Consider the following 20,144-nt stretch of genomic DNA (forward strand, 5'->3'; position numbering starts at 1 on the left):
GACCGATCGAAAAACTAAATCAAAAGAAAATAAATAAAATAATTAAATTTATCATTATAATATTCTAATAATAATACGTAAATTGATCTAAAAAACCGTAGCACTCTGAAAGATAAGCTGAACCAAACTGACCGACCCTGACCATCAGTATCGAACATCAGACCTCCGATCCACTTCTTGGCTTTCTCCGTGGACGCCTCTACTCTCTCTTTCTCTCTCTCTCTGTGGTTCGCAGATTTTGGGGCATCGATTCCAGATCGGAGAATTCTCTTCCTTTTCAGGCTTTTCGGCCGTATTTTGAGGGAAAGGGTGAGTTGCTCTGTTAGATCTACGCGCCATTCAGGTATCTAGCGATCCCGATAAACTTCTCTATACCTCTGATCTACAACCTCCGTTCTGAATCATGTACATAAAAATTGTCGTATTTGGTGCGTCTCGAATAGTCGTATGTAAACTACGATGCCACGAACATAACATTCTAAAGCTATTTACATTTGTCGGTTGGATTGGCTGGGAAGCTGTATGTGATAGAGTTTTCAGTTTGGTTTTTTTATCTGAATTGGGAGAATTTAAATCTATTGCGAGTAAACAATAAATTGTTATGATTGTTTTTAGTTCCTATATTTTGTTAGTGATTGTGCAGATCCATAATGTTTTTGTGTTTTCAGTTCTTACATTTGACTAGTGATTGCGCAGATCCATAATGTGTCTGTTTATTAATAGTGAGGATACGAAGTTAGGATGGCTTTGGTTGTTCGGTCTCATTTTTTCATGAGTGTAGAATTGGATGTGCATTGTCTTACAAACGTTGCCATTGTTTCTTGACTTAGAGTGGGAGGTGTTAATGTGGATCCCTGGCACGCCAGGTTAATTGGTCATTCTGATTTCCTAATGCATGGGAGTGGTTATGCATGCATTATGTATAATTGTTGTTGTTCTTTACGCCTGTGATTCTTATAGCAAAAATGACAGGAAGTGATGGTATGATAATTTTTGAAGTATTTGAACTTTAAGACCCATGACTTTTAGCATGGGGTAGAAAGATGGTGAGAATGCAGGGACTGTAGACTGTACCACGTAAATTCATCATACTATTTGAAAAGCCTGTTCTATTTTCCTTCTTTTCTCATATGCTATTAAGTTGATGCATGTAACGTTATCAATATTGACTTGTGAGGTATATGTTATATTCAGAAGTTGTGAGGATGCAAGGATTATGTTGTTTCATTTGCTTATTTTCATTTGAACTCTGTATTCCTTCACTTTTTTTGCAAGTTGTACTTCTTGTAGTGTTATTATCTTAAATTACTAAGTGTTATTGGATTATTGACTTGAATTGATATAAATCACTTGTAACACCAGCAAGAATGGAGAAGTCTTGTCCACTACTTATTCACTTTGACAAAGGAACACCAGCTATAGCAAATGAAATCAAGGAAGCTCTTGAAGGCAGTGATGTGCCTGCAAAGATAGAGGCAATGAAAAAGGCAATTATGTTGTTACTGAATGGGGAAACACTACCTCAGCTTTTCATCACAATAGTTAGGTATGTTTTACCTTCTGATGATCACACTATCCAAAAGCTTTTGCTCAATTACTTGGAGATCATTGAGAAAACTGATTCCAAGGGGAGAGTCTTGCCTGAAATGATCCTGATATGCCAAAACTTGAGGAACAATTTACAGCATCCAAATGAATATATTCGTGGAGTGACATTGAGGTTTCTTTGCCGTTTGAATGAGACAGAAATAATTGAACCGTTAATCCCTTCGGTTTTGCAAAACTTGGAGCATCGACATCCATATATTAGAAGGAATGCTATACTAGCTGTGATGTCTATATATAAACTTCCTCAAGGTGAACAGATTTTGGTAGATGCACCTGAAATGATTGAGAAAGTTCTTTCAACAGAGCAGGATCAATCAGCCAAGAGGAATGCATTTCTCATGCTCTTTAATTGTGACCAGGATCGAGCTATCAACTATCTCTTGACTCACGTTGATAGGGTAGCTGAATGGGGTGAATTACTTCAAATGGTTGTGTTGGAGTTAATTCGGAAAGTGTGCAGAACAAATCGAGGAGAGAAGGGGAAGTATATTAAAATCATCATTTCTTTGTTGAATGCCCCATCAAGTGCAGTAAATTACGAATGTGCTGGTACACTTGTTTCTCTCTCATCTGCCCCTACTGCTATAAGAGCCGCTGCCAACACGTATTGTCAGCTTCTTCTTTCTCAGAGTGATAACAATGTGAAGCTTATCGTGCTAGATCGGCTGAATGAGCTCAAGTCTTCCCATAGAGATGTTATGGTTGATATGATAATGGATGTGCTTAGGGCACTCTCCAGCCCTAATCTCGACATCAGGAGAAAAACACTCGATATTGTTCTTGAGTTGATAACTCCTCGGAACATTAATGAAGTCATCCTTATGCTAAAGAAGGAAGTGGTTAAGACTCAGAGTGGAGAGCTTGAGAAGAATGGTGAGTATCGGCAGATGTTGATTCAAGCGATTCATTCTTGTGCAGTGAAGTTCCCTGAAGTTGCAAGCACGGTCGTTCATCTTTTGATGGATTTCTTAGGAGATAGCATTGTTGCTTCAGCTGTCGATGTGGCTGTGTTTGTCCGAGAGATTATTGAAACCAACCCTAAATTGAGGGTTTCCATAATAACAAGGTTGCTGGATACTTTCTACCAAATTCGAGCTACCCGGGTTTGCTCTTGCGCTCTTTGGATCATCGGAGAGTATTGCTTGTCCCTTTCAGAAGTTGAAAGTGGCATAGCAACTATTAAGCAGTGTCTGGGAGAATTACCCTTTTACTCCATGTCCGAAGAAGGGGAATCTACTGATTCTACAAAAAAGGTTCAGCCAGTGAATTCCATGGTTGTTTCTTCTAGAAGGCCAGCTGTTCTTGCTGATGGGACGTATGCTACACAAAGTGCTGCCTCTGAAACTGCTTTCTCCCCTCCTACTATTGTTCAGGGGTCTTTAGCTTCTGGGAATTTGAGATCCCTTCTTCTAACTGGTGATTTTTTCCTGGGGGCAGTTGTGGCATGCACTTTGACAAAACTTTTACTGAGATTGGAAGAGGTGCAGCCTTCAAAAGTTGAAGTAAACAAAGCAACCACTCAGGCACTGTCGATTATGGTCTCCATGCTGCAATTAGGTCAATCTTCAGTGCTTCCACACCCTATTGATAATGACTCCTATGATAGGGTTGTCCTGTGCATACGACTTCTTTGCAACACCGGGGATGAGATTAGGAAAATATGGTTGCAGTCTTGCCGCCAGAGTTTTGTAAAGATGCTATCAGAAAAGCAGTTACAGGAAACTGAGGAATTAAAGGCGAAGGCTCTGGTTGCTTATGCTCAACCGGATGACCTTATTGATTTCTACCATTTAAAGAGCAGGAAGGTAAGAAAATATTTAATCGTTTGGACATGGATTGCGAAAATTGTGAAACTTCAGTTTCTTGAGAAATACCTTTTGTTGCTTTCATTATTAAAGTGGACTTTATTTTCCGAACCATGCTGTATAACTCAAATTATTTTTCTTTGCCCAGCCCACCTTTCCCGCATGAGTGGCCTTATATGCATATGATCCTTTTGCTGGATCATTGATCGTAATATTGCTACCTGTTGATACTTCGGCATCTAAAATTGTATTAGGTTAATTGACTATTTTGTAATTAAATTCCAGGGTATGAGTCAGTTGGAGTTGGAAGATGAGGTTCAAGATGATTTAAAGCGTGCAACTGGAGAGTTTATCAAGGATGGGGATGATGCAAATAAGCTTAACCGCATTTTGCAGCTCACTGGGTTCAGTGACCCTGTGTACGCTGAAGCTTATGTGACAGTGCATCACTATGACATAGTGTTAGATGTCACTGTTATCAATAGAACCAAGGAAACACTCCAGAATTTGTGCTTGGAATTAGCAACAATGGGAGATCTGAAACTTGTTGAGCGTCCACAGAACTACACCCTTGCTCCTGAATCAAGCAAGCAAATAAAGGCCAATATCAAGGTGTCTTCAACTGAGACTGGAGTCATTTTTGGAAACATTGTTTATGAGACTTCAAATGTGCATGAGCGAACAGTTGTTGTCCTCAATGACGTCCATATTGATATTATGGACTACATCTCTCCTGCTGTTTGCAGTGATGCAGCCTTCAGAACCATGTGGGCAGAGTTTGAGTGGGAAAACAAGGTTTTTTTTAACGATTTATGTTTTATGATGTACTTTTCCATTTCCATCTGTGCAATTGATCCTTTAATTGTTTTAATTTCTTTTCTTTTTACATGAGCGCTTCTCATTTTTTAAGCTTCTTTGTATTCAAATCACCATTGTAATTTTATTTTGCATTTGTTGCCATCTTGGTTTCTAACTTCTAGTTATCTATTTTGTGTTGCAGGTTGCAGTTAACACTGTGATTCAGAATGAGAAGGAATTCCTTGGCCATATTATAAAATCCACAAACATGAAGTGTCTCACAGCACCGTAAGTTTTAACTGTTTTCTGGGCTGCTTTCTCCTTTAAGAACCTATTTTATTGTTAAGTGAAAGGGCAGATATGGACCATATGAAGTCTAATTGAAGCCCTCATCAATGCATTCTTCAAGTGAACTAATTTGTAAAGGTCAGAAACCACCTGATATTGGACCATGTGTCAGAGATTTAGTTAAAAAGAATGTTTCATTACGCTTATAAAACTTGTTAAATACTTTTTAGGCTTCATTCTGGGGGTTGGGACTGTAGGAGGGCCACTACCAAGGTAAGTTGGGGGCTTGAGAATAATTTTGTCCTGACGTTAACAATCGCGTGATTCAGTGGCTCTGGCAGTGGCATATGAATAATAATATATTATATAGGCACACATCAGAATTGTGTAAGCATGCTTAGCATGCAAATTGTTTGGGGCCTTCAATTCAGTTTCCTTCTTGGCTTTCTTCTATGAACAGATTAAATCTTGAAGCAGGTCTTAAAGTTTTAATATTTGTGTGCATTTGTACTTAAAAGTGATAAACTTCTCTTCCTATTCTTGTTGGCTGGGTTAAACTTCAGGTCCGCCCTAGATGGTGAGTGTGGATTCCTTGCCGCTAACCTATATGCCAAGAGTGTATTCGGCGAGGATGCTTTGGTAAATGTTAGCATTGAGAAACAGGTGGATGGGAAGCTGAATGGGTATATCCGGATAAGAAGCAAAACCCAGGGTATTGCTCTGAGTCTTGGTGACAAGATAACTCTAAAACAAAAGGGAAGCAGTTGATGCTGAAATGTATGCAGGTAACGGTAGGTAACCGCTGCTTCTATCAGCGTCTCATTGTTTGTGTTTCAATCACACATCATACTCCATGAAAGATTTGTTTATAGGTTTTTATATTCCTCGCTCTGAACTAATGCAGGTACCTCATGATGTTTAAATCGAGAGATCGCCAGCATTTTGAAGATCACTTTGTACCTAGAGCAGGTAGTGACATTGTGGAGATATGGCCTTGTAGTATTTGCAGCCCTACTTTTACAATTAAAAGCGCATGGAAGGATTCCTACATTTAGAATTTGTTAAAATCAGTATTTTTGCTTTAATTTTTTTATGCCACCATTGCATGTAAGCTTTTGTTGAGTATGTTCTTGGTAACGTTATGAGATTTTTATGTTTAAATGATGACGGCAACTTCAATTTCGATGTTCATGGCTAGTTTTGGGTTTCGCAACCTTGAGACTAGGTGCTCCCAGCATATTAATTACACAGATTATCAAGTAGCAGAAGTGCAAAGCTGGCTACTAGAAGAAATTCGGCAATACGTTAAATGCAAGTCTCATTCTATATCTTTATTGCATGTGTAAGGGTTCTTGATCATTTCAAACCCTTGAATGAGCTTGCATTATGGTTGAGATGTAAAGTGGGCCAACCCGAAAACGGCCCGAATGTTGTACCTAGTCCACAAATCAAATCGGGCCAACTAGTTAGTCCAAACTTCAAATGGGCCAGAAAGAAAGGGGATCCAAATGGGCCCGAAAGAATGGGGTGGCCTGCTGCCGGCCCATCACTTTTTCCTACCCTAGCAATCATATCAATGTCCCTTCAACTGTCACGTGGCAATCCTCTGGCCATTAAAATTTCGTGTTTTGTTTTTTTCCTTAGAAGTGGCGGCAATTTAGAAAACCCCCAAGTCAACTAGTAAAAGTAAAATAATGATCTCTTATTCAACTTTTTAGAGTAGTCAAATGAGGATGATAGACAGAGGCACAGCGATATCTCTGATTGCTTTGTTTGATCCGTGGGCGCTGATTGTTTGTTTCCCTAGAAATTATTGATCAATTCGAAGGAATATCTGATATGGCTCCTGTTAAGTCTATTGATTGGGAGCATGAATCGTACCCGGTTTATGAGGATTTCATTGTTCTGCCGTTCTTTGTTCTCTTCTTTCCTTCTGTTCGACTCCTTCTAGACAGATTTGTTTTTGAGGTACTCCTTCCGTAACTAAGTTGCAATGCTTAAATTAAAAGTGTATTTGGATGGAATTTGGATTTATTTTGTTTTTATCTGTACATGGAGGTTGATTTTTTTGCTTGTTTTTAGTCATTGATGATATTGGTTTCTGAATTTATTGTTGGGAGTTTATGTAGGGTTTTATATTCATATGTTGTTGAAATTGGGTTCCAATGCTGATTGTACCAGTTGACATAGGTATTGATTTAGTCTCATCACTCATGTCATATCTGTTTATTCAATTTATATTGAATCTTGACCAAAGAAATAATGGAGAATGCAATGTTTCAGCCTATTCTTTTTGTAAACTGTGTTACTTTTCGCAAGACAAATGACAACCTCAAAGATTATAAATAATGTGAATTGCATCAAGGGCCCTTTGATTCTAAAGCATCAGTGCATTATGTAGTTCAAACTTCTGTGTTATCCATACTTTCGCCAGATATATATATATATATGTATGTATATCTAAATACCTCTTGTTTGATGAGTTGAATAAGTAGTTTTAGAAACAAAAGGATGGGAGCTGTCAAACTTTGATGTGTCAGAGCTTTCCCGGTAATTAACATGGGAATGGGACTCCAGGCTATTCAGTAGAGCTAGACTGACTTGAATTGAGCAGAAACTAAGCTTTCCTATTTTGTTTTAACTTGAGTTTGGCTTAGCTTGGTTCGAATCATGGAGTTTTCTCTCCCGTATCTAGCATTCTTCCATGCTTTGTAGTGGTACCCTTAACTAAGATGTTTATTTCCTATTAGAGGAAAATCCAAAAGAAGTTTGTTAAAATTTCAAATCTTACTATCACAAACTTGTAGAATACAAGGTGAAGCAATCGGGTAAAGGTTAAACAACTCATATGAGTGAGCAGGTGAGGGAATATACATGAAAATAATTTCAAACAGAAATTAAATTGTCTATTAATTTTGGTGGATTTGATTTATTTCACAATGAACATTGATGGTGTCAATCAATTCTAGTTAGTCTTCATGACATGACTGCAGAAGTATCTGAGATATGGAGTCCCATGTTTTATGGTGGACGTATTTCGTTATAGGTTATGGTATTTGGTAATTGATACTTTTTGGTTTCGATTCATTCAGGAAACAACGTAATTGGTCAAACTGGATTGCTTAAAAAAACTAAATTGGTTAATCTGATTTCGTGTTACAGAAAGTGGGAAAACGATTAATTTTCGGAAAGGGGCATCGAATGCTGGATGTTGAGACGGCTGAGAGAAGGAAGAAGATCAGAAAATTTAAGGAGTCAGCATGGAAATGTGTGTATTTTCTTTCGGCGGAGCTTTTAGCTCTCTCTGTAACTTATAATGAGCCATGGTTTACTAATACAAAGAGCTTTTGGGTTGGGCCAGGAGAGCAGGTCTGGCCTGATCAAAAAATGAAGTAAGATTCCCTCTTACAAGTAACAAATCAAACTGAAGGGGTTGTTTCATTTAAGTTATTCACATTGGCTTGAACTAGTCTAGCTATTGGTCATACTGTTAATGATATGGTCACCATCACTAACTCGATGAGCAAATATTCTGAATTTCAGGTTTAAATTAAAAGGTGTCTACATGTATGCTGCTGGATTTTACACGTACTCTATATTTGCTTTGATTTTCTGGGAAACAAGGCGTTCTGACTTTGGGGTGTCGATGGGTCACCATGTGGTATCTGTCATTCTCATTGTCCTCTCTTACATATTGAGGTATGCTTTGATGATGTTCTGTTTGTTCTTTGATCATGTTTTGTTACGATTCTGATGAAGGTAGGAGGCACCGATTTAAAACTACATGGATTGATTTTGGTGGAGTTTATTATCCCTAATAACTTAATGTTTCATCATCGTCATCATCTGAGTTTTTATCCCAAAACTTTGGGTCGGCTCCCTGATAACATAATGCTTATGTGTAAAAAAATTGTGGTTCCCTATGCTTGCAGCGCTAAATATATGTTGGCTATTGAACTTTTACTGATTAGTACTTTAAGAATGCCCTGCTTTCCCTTATGTCTCCTGTCTTGCAGGTTTGCTCGTGTTGGGTCAGTGGTCTTGGCTCTTCATGATGCTAGTGATGTTTTTCTGGAGGTAGGAAAGATGTCTTTATACAGTGGTGCTGAAAGGATGGCCAGTGTTTCATTTGTTCTTTTTGTTTTGGTTTGGCTCTTACTGCGCCTCATTTACTACCCATTCTGGGTCCTTTGGAGCACAAGGTTTGTATGAATTAGTACCAATGTGAAGTCAATAAGTCATCTGCCAAAACAGCTTTATCAATTGGATCATGTTAGTCATCGTACTTTGACCCACTCTGGACACAATTTTTTTTTCTTCTTATCTTGAATTTACTTGGTTATTGTGAAAAGATTAAAGTGATTACTGATTAAGAAGGCACTTACTCTGGTATTATTGCTTATTTTCCAGTTTTTGAACCCTAGATTTGTCACACTTTGAAATTTCTACTCTTTTGATACATCTTAGGTATAGAAGCCCTTTTTTTTTTCTCTCTAATCTAGATCTGTACAGACTAATGATATCCTTTGGATAACTTTTACTTTTAAAAGAAAATTCATTTACGCAATGGGTGGGGATGCTTCACGTATAATCGAGATCTTAAAGATTGATATGAATTACTTAAATTTTGTTGTTCATATGTTTATTCGTCCTAGGTACTGATATTTTCTCTGTAATTTCTCTTTTCCTCCCGTGCCGCAGCTATGAAATTGTCCAGTATTTGGACTTTAAAAAACACGGGGTGGATGGACCTGTTTGTTACTATGTCTTCAATACGCTCCTATACTGCTTGCTTGTTCTACATATATATTGGTGGGTCTTGATGTTGCGGATGCTTGTTAAACAAGTCCAGGCAAGAGGCCAGATTAGTGATGATATTCGATCTGGTAAGCAGACCTCATTCATTAGATGACTTGTAATTACATGCATATTTCCGGCACGAAAATAACATACTTTTATGGCCATTGTGGGTATCTGTTAGATCTATATTCTCTGTTTTGGTTATTATCCTATTGCCCTTTTCTACTATGCAGATTCTGAAGGCGAAGATGAGCATGAAGATTGACTGAGAAAAGATGACGTCGCATGCATGATTCAAGAAAAGGTGATTTGAATTATTAAAAACGTGACGGTATTTGAGTCTTGCAAGGAGTCAGCAGTTAATATGTCTTGTGAATGCCTTGTTCATTGAAACTGAGAGAAAGGATCTCATTTCTTGTATCTTTCCTGCACATGGTGATTGGCCATAGCTTAAATCACTGTTCTTAAGCTGAAACAAAACAGTTGTATATGAAGAAGGTCTGTTGTAATTGAAGTCATTGTAGCTTGATTTTGTTATGAGATGTATTTTACCAAAGGATTGTTGGTGCAATCATGGTTCAGTAAATAGGTCCATAAGTTGAATTGTTAGTCATCAAGGAAGACCCAGGTCAACTTAAGCTTTTAGAGAAAGGATCAGGCGCAGATGGTGGCAGCCCATATTGGCTTGCCCCACAGGCCACAACTCAGCAAATGCTCTATAGCCTCATTTCAGGTGAAACGAACACAGTTGATGAATTTTCAGAACATGAACTTGTTAAAACTTTACGATTGTTGAGAGACTGTAGTGAAGGAAAGTTGTATGCACACAACTGTTCGACAAAATGCCTCAGAATCCTGGAGTCAGCTAAACATAGAGGCACTTTGAGGTTAGTCGATTATGCTGAAGACCCGATCTTTCAGCTGGTGAGTGCAGACTGCAGAGTCCATTCGAGGTAGTGTGAGGGCTATAAGCCCGTTAATACCTGGACTTGGTGACATCTTGGACCCATATCTGTTGGTCCAAGGGTTTCTTGGGCTTTGGCCCATAAAAGCGGGCAAGCCGGTGGCTTGGATTTGGGTCTAATACCAATTTTCGCCCTACAGCATATTTTTTGTTTAACAAATAAAAAATGTCGCCATTGAAGCTTTTCTCAGCTCTCCCGACAGCGCGAGGTCGTCAAATTGCCCTCAACCTCTCTCTTCTTCTCTGATCTGTTTTCTTCGACTGCACGCCAATCGCTTGAGCTCTCATTTCTCGGCCTTTTATCAGGTATTTTTTCTCTCGATCTTAAACCCGTTTTTTAATTTTGGTACTTTTGTGTTGAACAAAAATACCTAGAATCCGAGAGTCGGAAACGAAGGTGGAATTTTGATTTCGAAGTTAATTTTTTTCGATCGAGTAAGAGAAAGGCAGCTCTAGGTCTTGGGGATGGCGGCGAAGAGTGTTCACTTTCAATAAATATGCTCGCAGTGTTCATATATTCGTATATGTAGGAGTAGGAATTAGGAACTTGTGTTATGCGGTGTTGGGTGTGTGCCGAATTGGATTTTTGTAGCCTTTTTGTCTCTGTACCGGTACCTTTATCACTGCCTGGTGGAAAATGCTAGTAGTAGAGAGAGCGAAATTAACTTCCCTGAGCCATGATTTAGAGTTCCTTCTCTTTCAAAAGTGTAAATTTGTTCTTGCAGTGTCTCCAATGCCTTATTGGAGCTCTATAATGTGTTTGTGTTTGATAGCTCATGTTCATTGAATGCAAATTTGGTATGAACATGAAGATGCTGATACCCTGAACTTAATTTCGGGTGTAATCTTCTCTGTTTTTTCTTGCTGGATAGCTGATAAAAAACCGTAGTATTTTCCTTTTTGGGTGAGGGATGTAGATTGGAATATCATGTGCTGTTTGAGGTGGCTCATACTTCTGTACCGAAGGAGCATCAGGCAGTGTTGTAAAAATCGGGCTAGTCGGCCGACTAGTCACTAGTCGGGGCTTACCGCTTCGACTAGAGGGTAATCGAGCCACTTAATCGGTGTCCGATTAAATTGGGCATAGTTGGCCTAGTCGGGTTAGGCCTTTTTTTGGGCATGGGCCTTTTATTTTGCCCCATTTTTCTTCTTTTGGCCCTATTTCTCATTCAAGTCCAAGTCATAACAACCCAAAAACTCTCTCTTCTAGTCTTCTACGCGACTTCACCTTTCAATCGCTGATAGCTTGAAACCCTAAAATTCGCATATGTATGTTCTTCGCTTGTTGCTGCAACCGATTGCTTTGGGGAGTACAAAACGACTAAGGCGCTGGTGATTTGGACTCGGTTCTTTGCTATTCTGAGTATTCTCTGCTATTCGCTTGTTCTAGTCTCTGTTGGAGCTATTCTGTATTCTCTTCATTGGTTCTAGAGGTGTTCCTGTTCGTCGCTTGTTCTAGTCTGCTGGTCGACTCAGATTCTGTATTCTATCTGGTATTCTTGCACAGTTGTACCCTCTCATGTTCTGTACTCTGTCTGATAGTCTCTGCTGTTGTGTTCTTCGATTCTTCTGCTAGTGGTGTTCCTTTTCATTTATCTTGTGTTTTTTACAAACACACACACATATGATATGTATTGCATATATATATTTTTAATTAAAAAAACTCAAAACGATTAATTCAATTAATCCCCGACTAGTCCCCGATTAATCCAATTAATCCATAGTCCCCATGAACAGCCTAGTGGCCGACTAGCGATTTTTGCAACCATGGCATCAGGGCCAAAGAACGATAATCATCTTATCGAATGGCTCGCTCTCTTCGTTGTTCTCATAAAATCCAGCGGCTTTGGCCAGTCTTTTTGGACGCTGAAGCAAAATATATTTGAGATTGTTATGTCTAGAAAGCCGATTGTGTCTTTATTTAGGAAAGATACTCTGGGTGGTGTAATCAATCTTTTGGCGCGTGAGGTGCATCGTGCTATTAGGATCTTGGTATGCTTTTGATTTAATTTTGTATGATGTTATCGGTTGTCTTGTTTTGGATTACTGCTATATTTTGATAAGTTCAAGAAAGTTTACACTGTCAGCCATTTTTTGTGAAATAGAGTGGTAAGGATGTGCTATCAATACTAAATGCTTATAATCTGATGGGCTTGTGATTTTTGTTGCCATTGTGCTTTGTCACTAACTATCAGTGAGATTTGATATTAATACATAATAATGCATCGGTTTTGATCACTTTGCAGGATTTCAACTTGCATCTAGTTCAAACATGGGAGATGTCCTGACAGAAATTCCTCCACCTTCAAGATTCTTTCAAGAGGATCTCAGCAACTTCACGCCTCCAGTGCCACTTATTCCTTCTCCTTTCCTTGTATTCTCTAATCCCAAGCCTGAAGAGCCTCTACGTCCATCTCTCCTAATTATTGCCATATCCCGCCCATCTCTCCACCTATTTCACCATGTTACCGCAAAAACCCTAGTTGGAAGTCTCATACTCCCTGAGATTCCCTTCTCAGGCAACTCTGTGGAACCCTCACTTGGAGACAAATCTTGCAACATTTATTCCATCAATGATGCTGCTAGTTTGGTTCTTCTAGTTTCTGTTCAGTGCCCCATTGCTGCTGAGAGGTCTCATATGGTGGCAAAGTTGCTAATTGGGGAAAAGATTATTCCTGAGAGGGTTTTAATTCTTGATTCAATTCAGAGCAAGAGCTTCCGGGGTAAGCTCTCACCAGATGAGACATATGCCTACAAGCTGGAGACATCATGTGAAAGGAAAGCATTGGCTGATGGTTGTAGAGATCCTGTGTTACTGAAGGACTTGGAATATTTTCCATCAGGAAGTGTTGTAGATGGGCTGGCTGCTGCCCTTTTGGCTCGATGTGAGATCAAGCATATTAAGGGAACTCTTAGTGTTTCATGGCCTGAACATGGCCCCTCTGTGGTTGCTATGGTTAAATCTCTACTGCACACAAAAATGCTGCCTGGCTTGGACACTAGCCAGTATGGTGATCAGGAGGATAAATATCAGCAACGTCTTTATACCTGATTAACTGGATTTTAAATGTGATGAACTGGGTTTTTTTAGATCTGACAAAGGGTATGGCTAAGAATGTAATTCTAGTCTTCTCTCTGTGAGTTTGATCCCTCTATTTCAAGGTTTTGATTATATTTGCATCTTGTTGATTTATGGAAAGAATGTTGTCGTTATACAGAATGTGTTGTGCTAATCCCATCTTGGTCCATCTCTGTCAAGTAAACCATTATAAATTTAGCTTATACATGTTGTCATATATCTCAATTTACAGGCTATGGATGTTGTCATAGCCTTATATTTTTGGGTTTTGGTTGCTAAGGTCGAGAGTTCGTACTAGCAAAGAGTATATCTTTGGGATTTTCCTGTGTCTCGGGGATTTCAGGCCCATTCCCAGCGAGAAGTTATCCACATGGGTTTTGATTCAATCTTATATGTCGCCACTCACTAGTATGGTATGGGCTGTTATGGTGATATGGGATTTATGAGATTTTCCTGGGTAATTCCTTGTTAAAAAAAAGAGAGAGAAGTAAAAAAAGAAGTTATTTACTTCTTTTGACTTGCTTTCAGTGAGTGCTTTATTTTAGATTTCGTTGCTTAATGGGCTACCCAAGGCTTGGGAGGCCAACTTGGTCGGTTATCTGCCTCCACATAGCTCATCGCGACCGTAAAAAATTATGGGTCCTACCAAATCGTGTAGGATCGAACGGTGACCACTTTTCCACTTTTGAAGAAGCAGAGTAATCGTATCCCTCAAACGTCCATAACAGCCACAGAATTTTGAATCACAGATTAACAAAAACCTTCTCAGGGATTCACGAACACATACCACACGCAATGCTTCTGCGCGGAATCATCTCCACTTCTCACCCTTCGCTTCTCCTCAAACCCTCCGCCGCTCCTCCCCGCAATGCCACCGCAATCACTAGCAAATACTCCATCTCCGACGAGGACCTGCAGTCCCGAGGCTTCTTCTTCCGTCGCACGATCTCCGACCTCAACCTGGACCACCTGAATTCCGTGTTCGTCGCAGTCGGATTCCCCAGGCGAGACCCTCAGAAGATCAAGATCGCTCTGGAGCACACTAACTCGCTCTTGTGGATCGAGCACAAGAAGTCCGAGAAGCCAGTGGCGTTCGCTAGGGCGACCGGCGACGGTGTGTTCAATGCGATAATTTGGGACGTGGTAGTCGACCCGTCGTATCAGGGGATCGGGTTGGGGAAGGCTGTGATGGAGCGGTTGATGGAGGAGTTGTTAGAGAAGGGGATTATCAATATTGCTCTGTATTCGGAGCCCCGAGTACTCGGGTTTTATAGGCCATTGGGTTTTGTATCCGACCCGGATGGCATAAAAGGAATGGTGTATTCCAGAAAACAAAAAAAGAAGAAATAACTAGAACAATATCATTGTGAGCAAGGTTCTTAAAACCGGACCGGTCATCAAACCGGAAAAGTCTTCGGTTCACGGTTCAAAGGTTCAATCGGGGTTCAAACCGGGTTCGAACCGGTTTTAATGTAATGAATTATTTATATATATATTTATATTATATGCATATAATATGTAAGAAAACTTCATAAAAATACAATATATTCAAATAAAGTACCATTTTAAACAAAAAAAATCTCATAGTCTAGTGATTAAAACCTTTTTTAATGAACAAAAGGTCATGAGTTCAAACCCTACAAATAACAAAATTTCAAAAATATTTTATTAACATTAATAAATGACCGAACCGGTCAAAACCGGTCCGGTTCTGACCGGTTCAACCGAAGAACCGGCCGGTTCAACCGGAAATACCCCGGTTCACCAATCACCGGTTCTGGCACCTCAACCGGACCGGACAAGTGGCCGGTCACCGGTTGGACCGGTCCGACCGGCCGGTCCGGTCCGGTTTTCAAAACACTGATTGTGAGAACTCTATTTATCACTATTAATGATCATTTCATAGCCTAAACGTGAAATGTTTTGTTGTTTTAACAAGAATTGATTCCTAATTGGAATTTGTTCAATCTGCCTTGTGTCAAGACCGAAATTTCATATCGTTCTGGCATAACCTAATCGGGTAGGGATAAAAACGATCGATTACAATTGATTATTCTCGGTATTTGACATAAAGTTAATAGACCAATCAATCGATTATTGTCGGTTATTTCAATTTCTCGGTTATTGATAAATTCTTTATAGAAAATATGTAAAGTTCTTTTTTTTTGAAAATAATCGATTGATTTAGTTATTGTACGATTCAGTTTATTCGGTTTAGTTTTTAATCGCCTTACAGTCGATTGTCGGGTGATTTATAAACAAAGTCCAGCTACTCGCACATTGAACATTTTCATAGAACTAAGTACCATTTACGACAATTTACGAAGAACAAATCCGTGTAAACCCGTGACTCAAAACCTACAATATCCGCAATATGTTTGGGCAGAGAATTTTAACATGTTTCAAGGTTCTTCTACAACCTCAGACGGTGATGGCAAGCAAAAGGATACCCACAAATGTAGTTCACAAACTAAGTCTTCAAAGCCAAAAAAATCAGAGAAAGTACTGAAAAATAATTAAAATCAAAGCCGTGATCATAAACAATGAATGATTGGTCGATCAAGTCAAATTGACGAAGAATCAAATCATCAAACAAGTTGCAGATCTACGAAAGAGGTGGTGAAAGAGCACCCCCCCCCCCCCCCCCAAAAGCCCTAACGATAAACTAATTAACCAGATTAAGCAACCAAGATGATCAGATGTTGAATTCCGAGGAAGAAACAGAGATCGTGCCTGGGAAAATTGGGATCAAGAAACGTCCTTGGCGTTTTCGATGAAAGCAGCGGAGCAAAGAAAGGAAGCGATGAATCCGAAAATGCCGAAACCAATCATCAGAGAAAACCCTGCTATCGCCAGATCCAGTATGCTCTGCAAGCTCAAGCCCATCAACAGCATCATCTTGTTCTCTATATTTACCTCTACTATCTCACACTGCCCTCATAAAATGGAAAATTATCGGATTTTGTTGTTCACCTGAAGCTTAAATTGGGATTTTCTCTCCACTCTAAATAGAGATTAGAAAGAGAGGAAGGGGAACAAATGTTTCGGGATGTGTGCAGTTTTTCTTTTGGGGATTATCATGAGGATTGAGGAGGACGGCCGGGGATGGGCTTTATGGGTCCAAACAGGGCTTGGATAAGGCCGTAAAAAGTTCTGCTATTGCTGGACATAATTGATGAGTCCAATAAAACCTGCAAAATTGTAATCCGAAGTTGCAACAAAACAGTAGAAGTAAATAGTGACACCGGGAGCCATATCTTTTTGGCAACGCATTGGGTTTTAACATGACTTATCTTATCATCAAGTGATAAATTTTTATATGTACGGACGGTTAGCACATATAGGAAGGGTAAATTTGTATGATGTGATTCTCGATATTAAGAACCTCATCCACAAAATTAGTGCACATATCATGTGTGGATATTACTTTTGTCCGTGTAAACAGAAGTTGGATTACAAATAGAATAAAAGCAATGGATAAAGTTGATATATGATATGAACATACAAATGATATGGGTTGCACTATTCAAATATCCAAATCCATATGACATTGTCTAAAACTGCTCAAACAATGCCGTCTTTTCCAGCACAAGTGAGGCAGACAGGCACAGATTCCTCGCAAAATTCCACAAAAAAGTTATATTATTTTGGTGCTTATAGTGTATATAATATATATATATATACCCTTTTTCGAATGTTCTGCTTCTTCTAATAGTAATAATTTCAATGATGAAGCCACTACCACCAGCAGCACCCCCACCACCATTATCACCTTTTTGACACACCTGAAAAAAGTAGTCCTATTACTTCCAACACAAACAAACGACACAGTCTCTGTTTGTGAGGATAAGACTGATTACCGTATTGTGCATGTATATATAACAATAGCTGGTTGGTTAAGATGGTGAACTTCGATATGTTAACTCTTAATACAAACGGGAGGTTGTGTTAGTGCAATTTTTGATCCATGGACAGATTGGAATACATCATTGCACAAAATAAGCTCTTCAATTTGTGCATAAAATTGGTCAAAAACATGTTATTTCAGTCTTTTTTTTTTTACCTGATCTCATACAAGCAAAAGAGACAAGGAGAGACACATATATTTATATTATTAAATAAAATTTTAAATACATTTATTTATATATTAATTTGATCCCTCAATTATATTCTCTAGATCTCTGCGGTGCTGCAGGGGACTTCATCAACTTCAAGCACTCTAAGAACAGTACTGTAATTAGTAGGGCTACCAATATGAAGATCAGTGAGCATTTGACGAAGATCCGAAGCTTCTTCTTTGAGCTTGGAATTCTCTTGACCTACCTTGTCAATGCGCTCAGAGACATGATTCAACTGGTCAATCAAACTATGGTTCTCCGTTCTGAGCCTAACAACTTGCGAGCAAAGCTCGTCCAGGTGCTTCTGTTTACGCATCCTGGACCGACGAGCGGATTCTCTGTTCGAAATCATCCTCCTCTGCTTCCTCTCGTCGATTATGGTCTGTTGGAGGAGATCATCAGCCTCATCGGAGGTGGAGTTGTTGCTTACAGTGGTTGAGGATTGTTGAGTGAATTCATGGAAGTTAAAGGAATATTGTGTGTTGTTGCTTTGCATCAGACCAAAACCAAAGTTTGGGATTTGGTTTTCTTGTTGTGAGAAGTGGAGTCCTGAATTGTCACCAGAAAGCATGACTCAGAAGTTGCGATTGGTATTAATTGGAGAAGATTATTGAGAGTGGCAGAAGAGAATGGCATGATAATGGTGGGTTTTATAGAGGAGAGTGGGCCAATTTCGGCCACAACAAGAGTAACAGTACTATTTATGGCCAGGATACTTAAAAAAACATTGATAGTGTGGATAAAAAAAATGTCATGCCTAATCAGTATGATAGGGGGCGCAGAAAGGGAAGATTTGGGAAGAAATTTTTTTGGTTGAGTCAACCCAAAGAAAAGAGGAATGACAGAGAATTCGCAGGAATCCAAACGATATGCAATCCCAAAAAACACAAAAATCGTGATCCCAACAATCCAACAAGTATGTGATCATGTAATCTTGTAGGTGTGGATGAGAATTCGCTGAAATCTCAACGCCCATGCCTCAACCCCATTATAAAAGGAATGCTCTAACTCATACCAGATACACACTCTGAATTGAGAATTCAGATTCTCGAATTACTATTAAGAAATTTACTGACTTGAGCATCAGAATGTCCCTAAGCCACTAAATACCCCTCTTTGTTCTTGCAAGTTCTGAGGTTCACTGTCTACATCATAACTCGAGCACTAACTGCTGAAGTGTAGGTTAGGCAGTTTTTTGCATCGCAATATGATTGTCTATGGATATATGCTTACATCACTACTATGCTTTAAAGGCAATATTTTTATGTGTGTATATGTATATGTGCAAGGGATCATGCATGATAAAGAAAAACCGAATAACAATTATCTCATGGTGTGTACAAGTCTCATTCATACTTTATTAATGTATCTATAGCTTGTGGCTGATGATGGAATGTAATTAGTTCAGTTAATTAACAAGCAAAATTTGTGACTATTTTTGTTACAACTATGATGAGTCATTGAGCACTTGGATTCTTGAAGGGGGCCATTGGAGGAGAGGAGTGGAAGTTCTTAATCAAGCACCTAAATCAAAATTTCTAAAATCGATTCTTGTCTCCATTGTTTGCTTCATTTATGTGTAGCATATCATGAAAACAAGTTCATTCAACAAATCATTAATTAAATACTTGATTTAACATGCTATTAGAGTCATAGTAAGGTTATAAGCTCCAAACAAAACATTTAGGTATGTTTGTTTTTCATGCATTTTTTGTTTTTATTTTCCAAAAAAATAGAAAATAATCTTCAAAATACGTTTTGTTACCCATTTTAACAAATACGGAAAAACAAAAAAAAAAGACATTTTTTGGAAAAATAAAAACACGAGAAACGGAAATGACAGAAAACAAACGAAACGGACCCTTGACTTGTTAGTCCTACGAACGCATAACATGAAAAATTGTACACGTGTACATATGCCTAATGGCCAAATCTACCTAACAAAGTGTAAAACATTGTAGCCAAACACAAATGGTGGTATCTCATTCAAGAGTAGTATAATATGAATTTACTTCAAATTATTTATAGATGCATTGTTGCCTATCAATATCCTAACAAGATCCACTTGCTATATAATATTAAAACAAGATTAGATCAAAAAAGTAATGACAAATTACAGCAGATAGAGTAGTTTAGGTAATTCCCCACTACAAAATGCTTCCCACAGGGCTTTTGAATTTTAATATAAAGAAGGTTTTGGAATAATTTAAAGAACAAGATTCCATGAAACTGATGCACGTATAACGTAAGGGACTTGCTAAATTCGTAACAAATTTGTCCATGATTAGTTTATTTTCTTCAATTAGTTAACTCTTCCATTGTTGGAACTTACTCGACTAAAGGTGATGTAACAATCCGCCCTTTTGCATAGCCCATTTGAATCGGGTGTTACAGACTCTCCTTAAGAGTTCACGTTCCTGTGCAACCCACACGTCCACATACGCTTGTTAAATTCTAGAGCCTCAGTTCCAATACTATCTGTAGCAGTCCGCCCCTCTACACTAAAGAGGCGAGCTTTACCCTAACTTTACGCATCACTCATTGATGAGTGAGGCAAAACAGGCTGGAATTTAAGATTTAGATGCACACATAAATATGCATAGTAACGACCACATATGTGGTACTAGTGGGGGGGAAAAAGTACAAAAGATGAAACAAAAATGGATTTCATACACGGCTACACT

General features: G+C 38.8%; 6 protein-coding genes across 7 annotated transcripts; 4 read left to right on the forward strand and 2 right to left on the reverse strand.

The window, feature by feature from the left end:
- The first annotated feature begins 189 nt into the window (after positions 1 to 189).
- On the forward strand, positions 190 to 5,663 carry LOC120013624 (coatomer subunit beta-1). Of its 2 annotated transcripts, none has more exons than XM_038865504.1 (6): positions 190 to 343; positions 1,363 to 3,413; positions 3,699 to 4,208; positions 4,414 to 4,499; positions 5,063 to 5,290; positions 5,404 to 5,663. In XM_038865504.1, the coding sequence occupies exons 2-5, from the start codon at positions 1,368 to 1,370 to the stop codon at positions 5,265 to 5,267; spliced, it is 2,847 nt and encodes a 948-aa protein (XP_038721432.1). In that variant the 5' UTR covers positions 190 to 343; positions 1,363 to 1,367; the 3' UTR covers positions 5,268 to 5,290; positions 5,404 to 5,663. The 2 variants fall into 2 exon arrangements, with proteins under 2 accessions (XP_038721432.1, XP_038721440.1); XM_038865512.1 differs by having other exon boundaries at positions 5,063 to 5,284.
- Positions 5,664 to 6,189: 526 nt separating this feature from the next.
- LOC120013639 (LAG1 longevity assurance homolog 3-like) lies at positions 6,190 to 9,870 on the forward strand. Its single transcript, XM_038865524.1, has 6 exons — positions 6,190 to 6,467; positions 7,662 to 7,891; positions 8,043 to 8,198; positions 8,516 to 8,701; positions 9,201 to 9,385; positions 9,533 to 9,870. The coding sequence occupies exons 1-6, from the start codon at positions 6,339 to 6,341 to the stop codon at positions 9,562 to 9,564; spliced, it is 918 nt and encodes a 305-aa protein (XP_038721452.1). The 5' UTR covers positions 6,190 to 6,338; the 3' UTR covers positions 9,565 to 9,870.
- A 543-nt stretch (positions 9,871 to 10,413) lies between these two features.
- On the forward strand, positions 10,414 to 13,521 carry LOC120013649. The gene is made up of 2 exons (XM_038865532.1): positions 10,414 to 10,569; positions 12,510 to 13,521. The coding sequence occupies exon 2, from the start codon at positions 12,536 to 12,538 to the stop codon at positions 13,313 to 13,315; it is 780 nt and encodes a 259-aa protein (XP_038721460.1). The 5' UTR covers positions 10,414 to 10,569; positions 12,510 to 12,535; the 3' UTR covers positions 13,316 to 13,521.
- Positions 13,522 to 13,865: 344 nt separating this feature from the next.
- LOC119981981 (serotonin N-acetyltransferase 2, chloroplastic) lies at positions 13,866 to 14,711 on the forward strand. The gene has a single exon (XM_038825123.1). It carries the CDS (start codon positions 14,138 to 14,140, stop codon positions 14,690 to 14,692), a length of 555 nt encoding a protein of 184 aa, XP_038681051.1. The 5' UTR covers positions 13,866 to 14,137; the 3' UTR covers positions 14,693 to 14,711.
- A 1,253-nt stretch (positions 14,712 to 15,964) lies between these two features.
- On the reverse strand, positions 15,965 to 16,416 carry LOC119980093. Its single transcript, XM_038822755.1, has one exon. It carries the CDS (start codon positions 16,238 to 16,240, stop codon positions 16,091 to 16,093), a length of 150 nt encoding a protein of 49 aa, XP_038678683.1. The 5' UTR covers positions 16,241 to 16,416; the 3' UTR covers positions 15,965 to 16,090.
- Positions 16,417 to 17,426: 1,010 nt separating this feature from the next.
- On the reverse strand, positions 17,427 to 18,122 carry LOC119980083 (basic leucine zipper 43-like). Its single transcript, XM_038822743.1, has one exon. It carries the CDS (start codon positions 18,029 to 18,031, stop codon positions 17,516 to 17,518), a length of 516 nt encoding a protein of 171 aa, XP_038678671.1. The 5' UTR covers positions 18,032 to 18,122; the 3' UTR covers positions 17,427 to 17,515.
- Between the last annotated feature and the right edge of the window lie 2,022 nt (positions 18,123 to 20,144).

The sequence above is a fragment of the Tripterygium wilfordii genome, chromosome 2, assembly GCF_013401445.1.
Source record: "Tripterygium wilfordii isolate XIE 37 chromosome 2, ASM1340144v1, whole genome shotgun sequence".
NCBI lineage: Eukaryota > Viridiplantae > Streptophyta > Magnoliopsida > Celastrales > Celastraceae > Tripterygium > Tripterygium wilfordii.

Excerpts from the sequence above, each read along its gene's own strand:
- LOC120013624 (XM_038865504.1), top strand. The coding sequence starts at position 1,368 with ATGGAGAAGTCTTGTCCACTACTTATTCACTTTGACAAAGGAACACCA. Across the intron at positions 3,414-3,698 it reads ACCATTTAAAGAGCAGGAAG|GGTATGAGTCAGTTGGAGTT; the intron begins GTAAGAAAATAT and ends ATTAAATTCCAG. Across the intron at positions 4,500-5,062 it reads ATGAAGTGTCTCACAGCACC|GTCCGCCCTAGATGGTGAGT; the intron begins GTAAGTTTTAAC and ends GTTAAACTTCAG.
- LOC120013639 (XM_038865524.1), top strand. The coding sequence starts at position 6,339 with ATGGCTCCTGTTAAGTCTATTGATTGGGAGCATGAATCGTACCCGGTT. Across the intron at positions 7,892-8,042 it reads TGGCCTGATCAAAAAATGAA|GTTTAAATTAAAAGGTGTCT; the intron begins GTAAGATTCCCT and ends TCTGAATTTCAG. Across the intron at positions 8,199-8,515 it reads GTCCTCTCTTACATATTGAG|GTTTGCTCGTGTTGGGTCAG; the intron begins GTATGCTTTGAT and ends CCTGTCTTGCAG.
- LOC120013649 (XM_038865532.1), top strand. The coding sequence starts at position 12,536 with ATGGGAGATGTCCTGACAGAAATTCCTCCACCTTCAAGATTCTTTCAA.
- LOC119981981 (XM_038825123.1), top strand. The coding sequence starts at position 14,138 with ATGCTTCTGCGCGGAATCATCTCCACTTCTCACCCTTCGCTTCTCCTC.
- LOC119980093 (XM_038822755.1), bottom strand. The coding sequence starts at position 16,240 with ATGATGCTGTTGATGGGCTTGAGCTTGCAGAGCATACTGGATCTGGCG.
- LOC119980083 (XM_038822743.1), bottom strand. The coding sequence starts at position 18,031 with ATGCTTTCTGGTGACAATTCAGGACTCCACTTCTCACAACAAGAAAAC.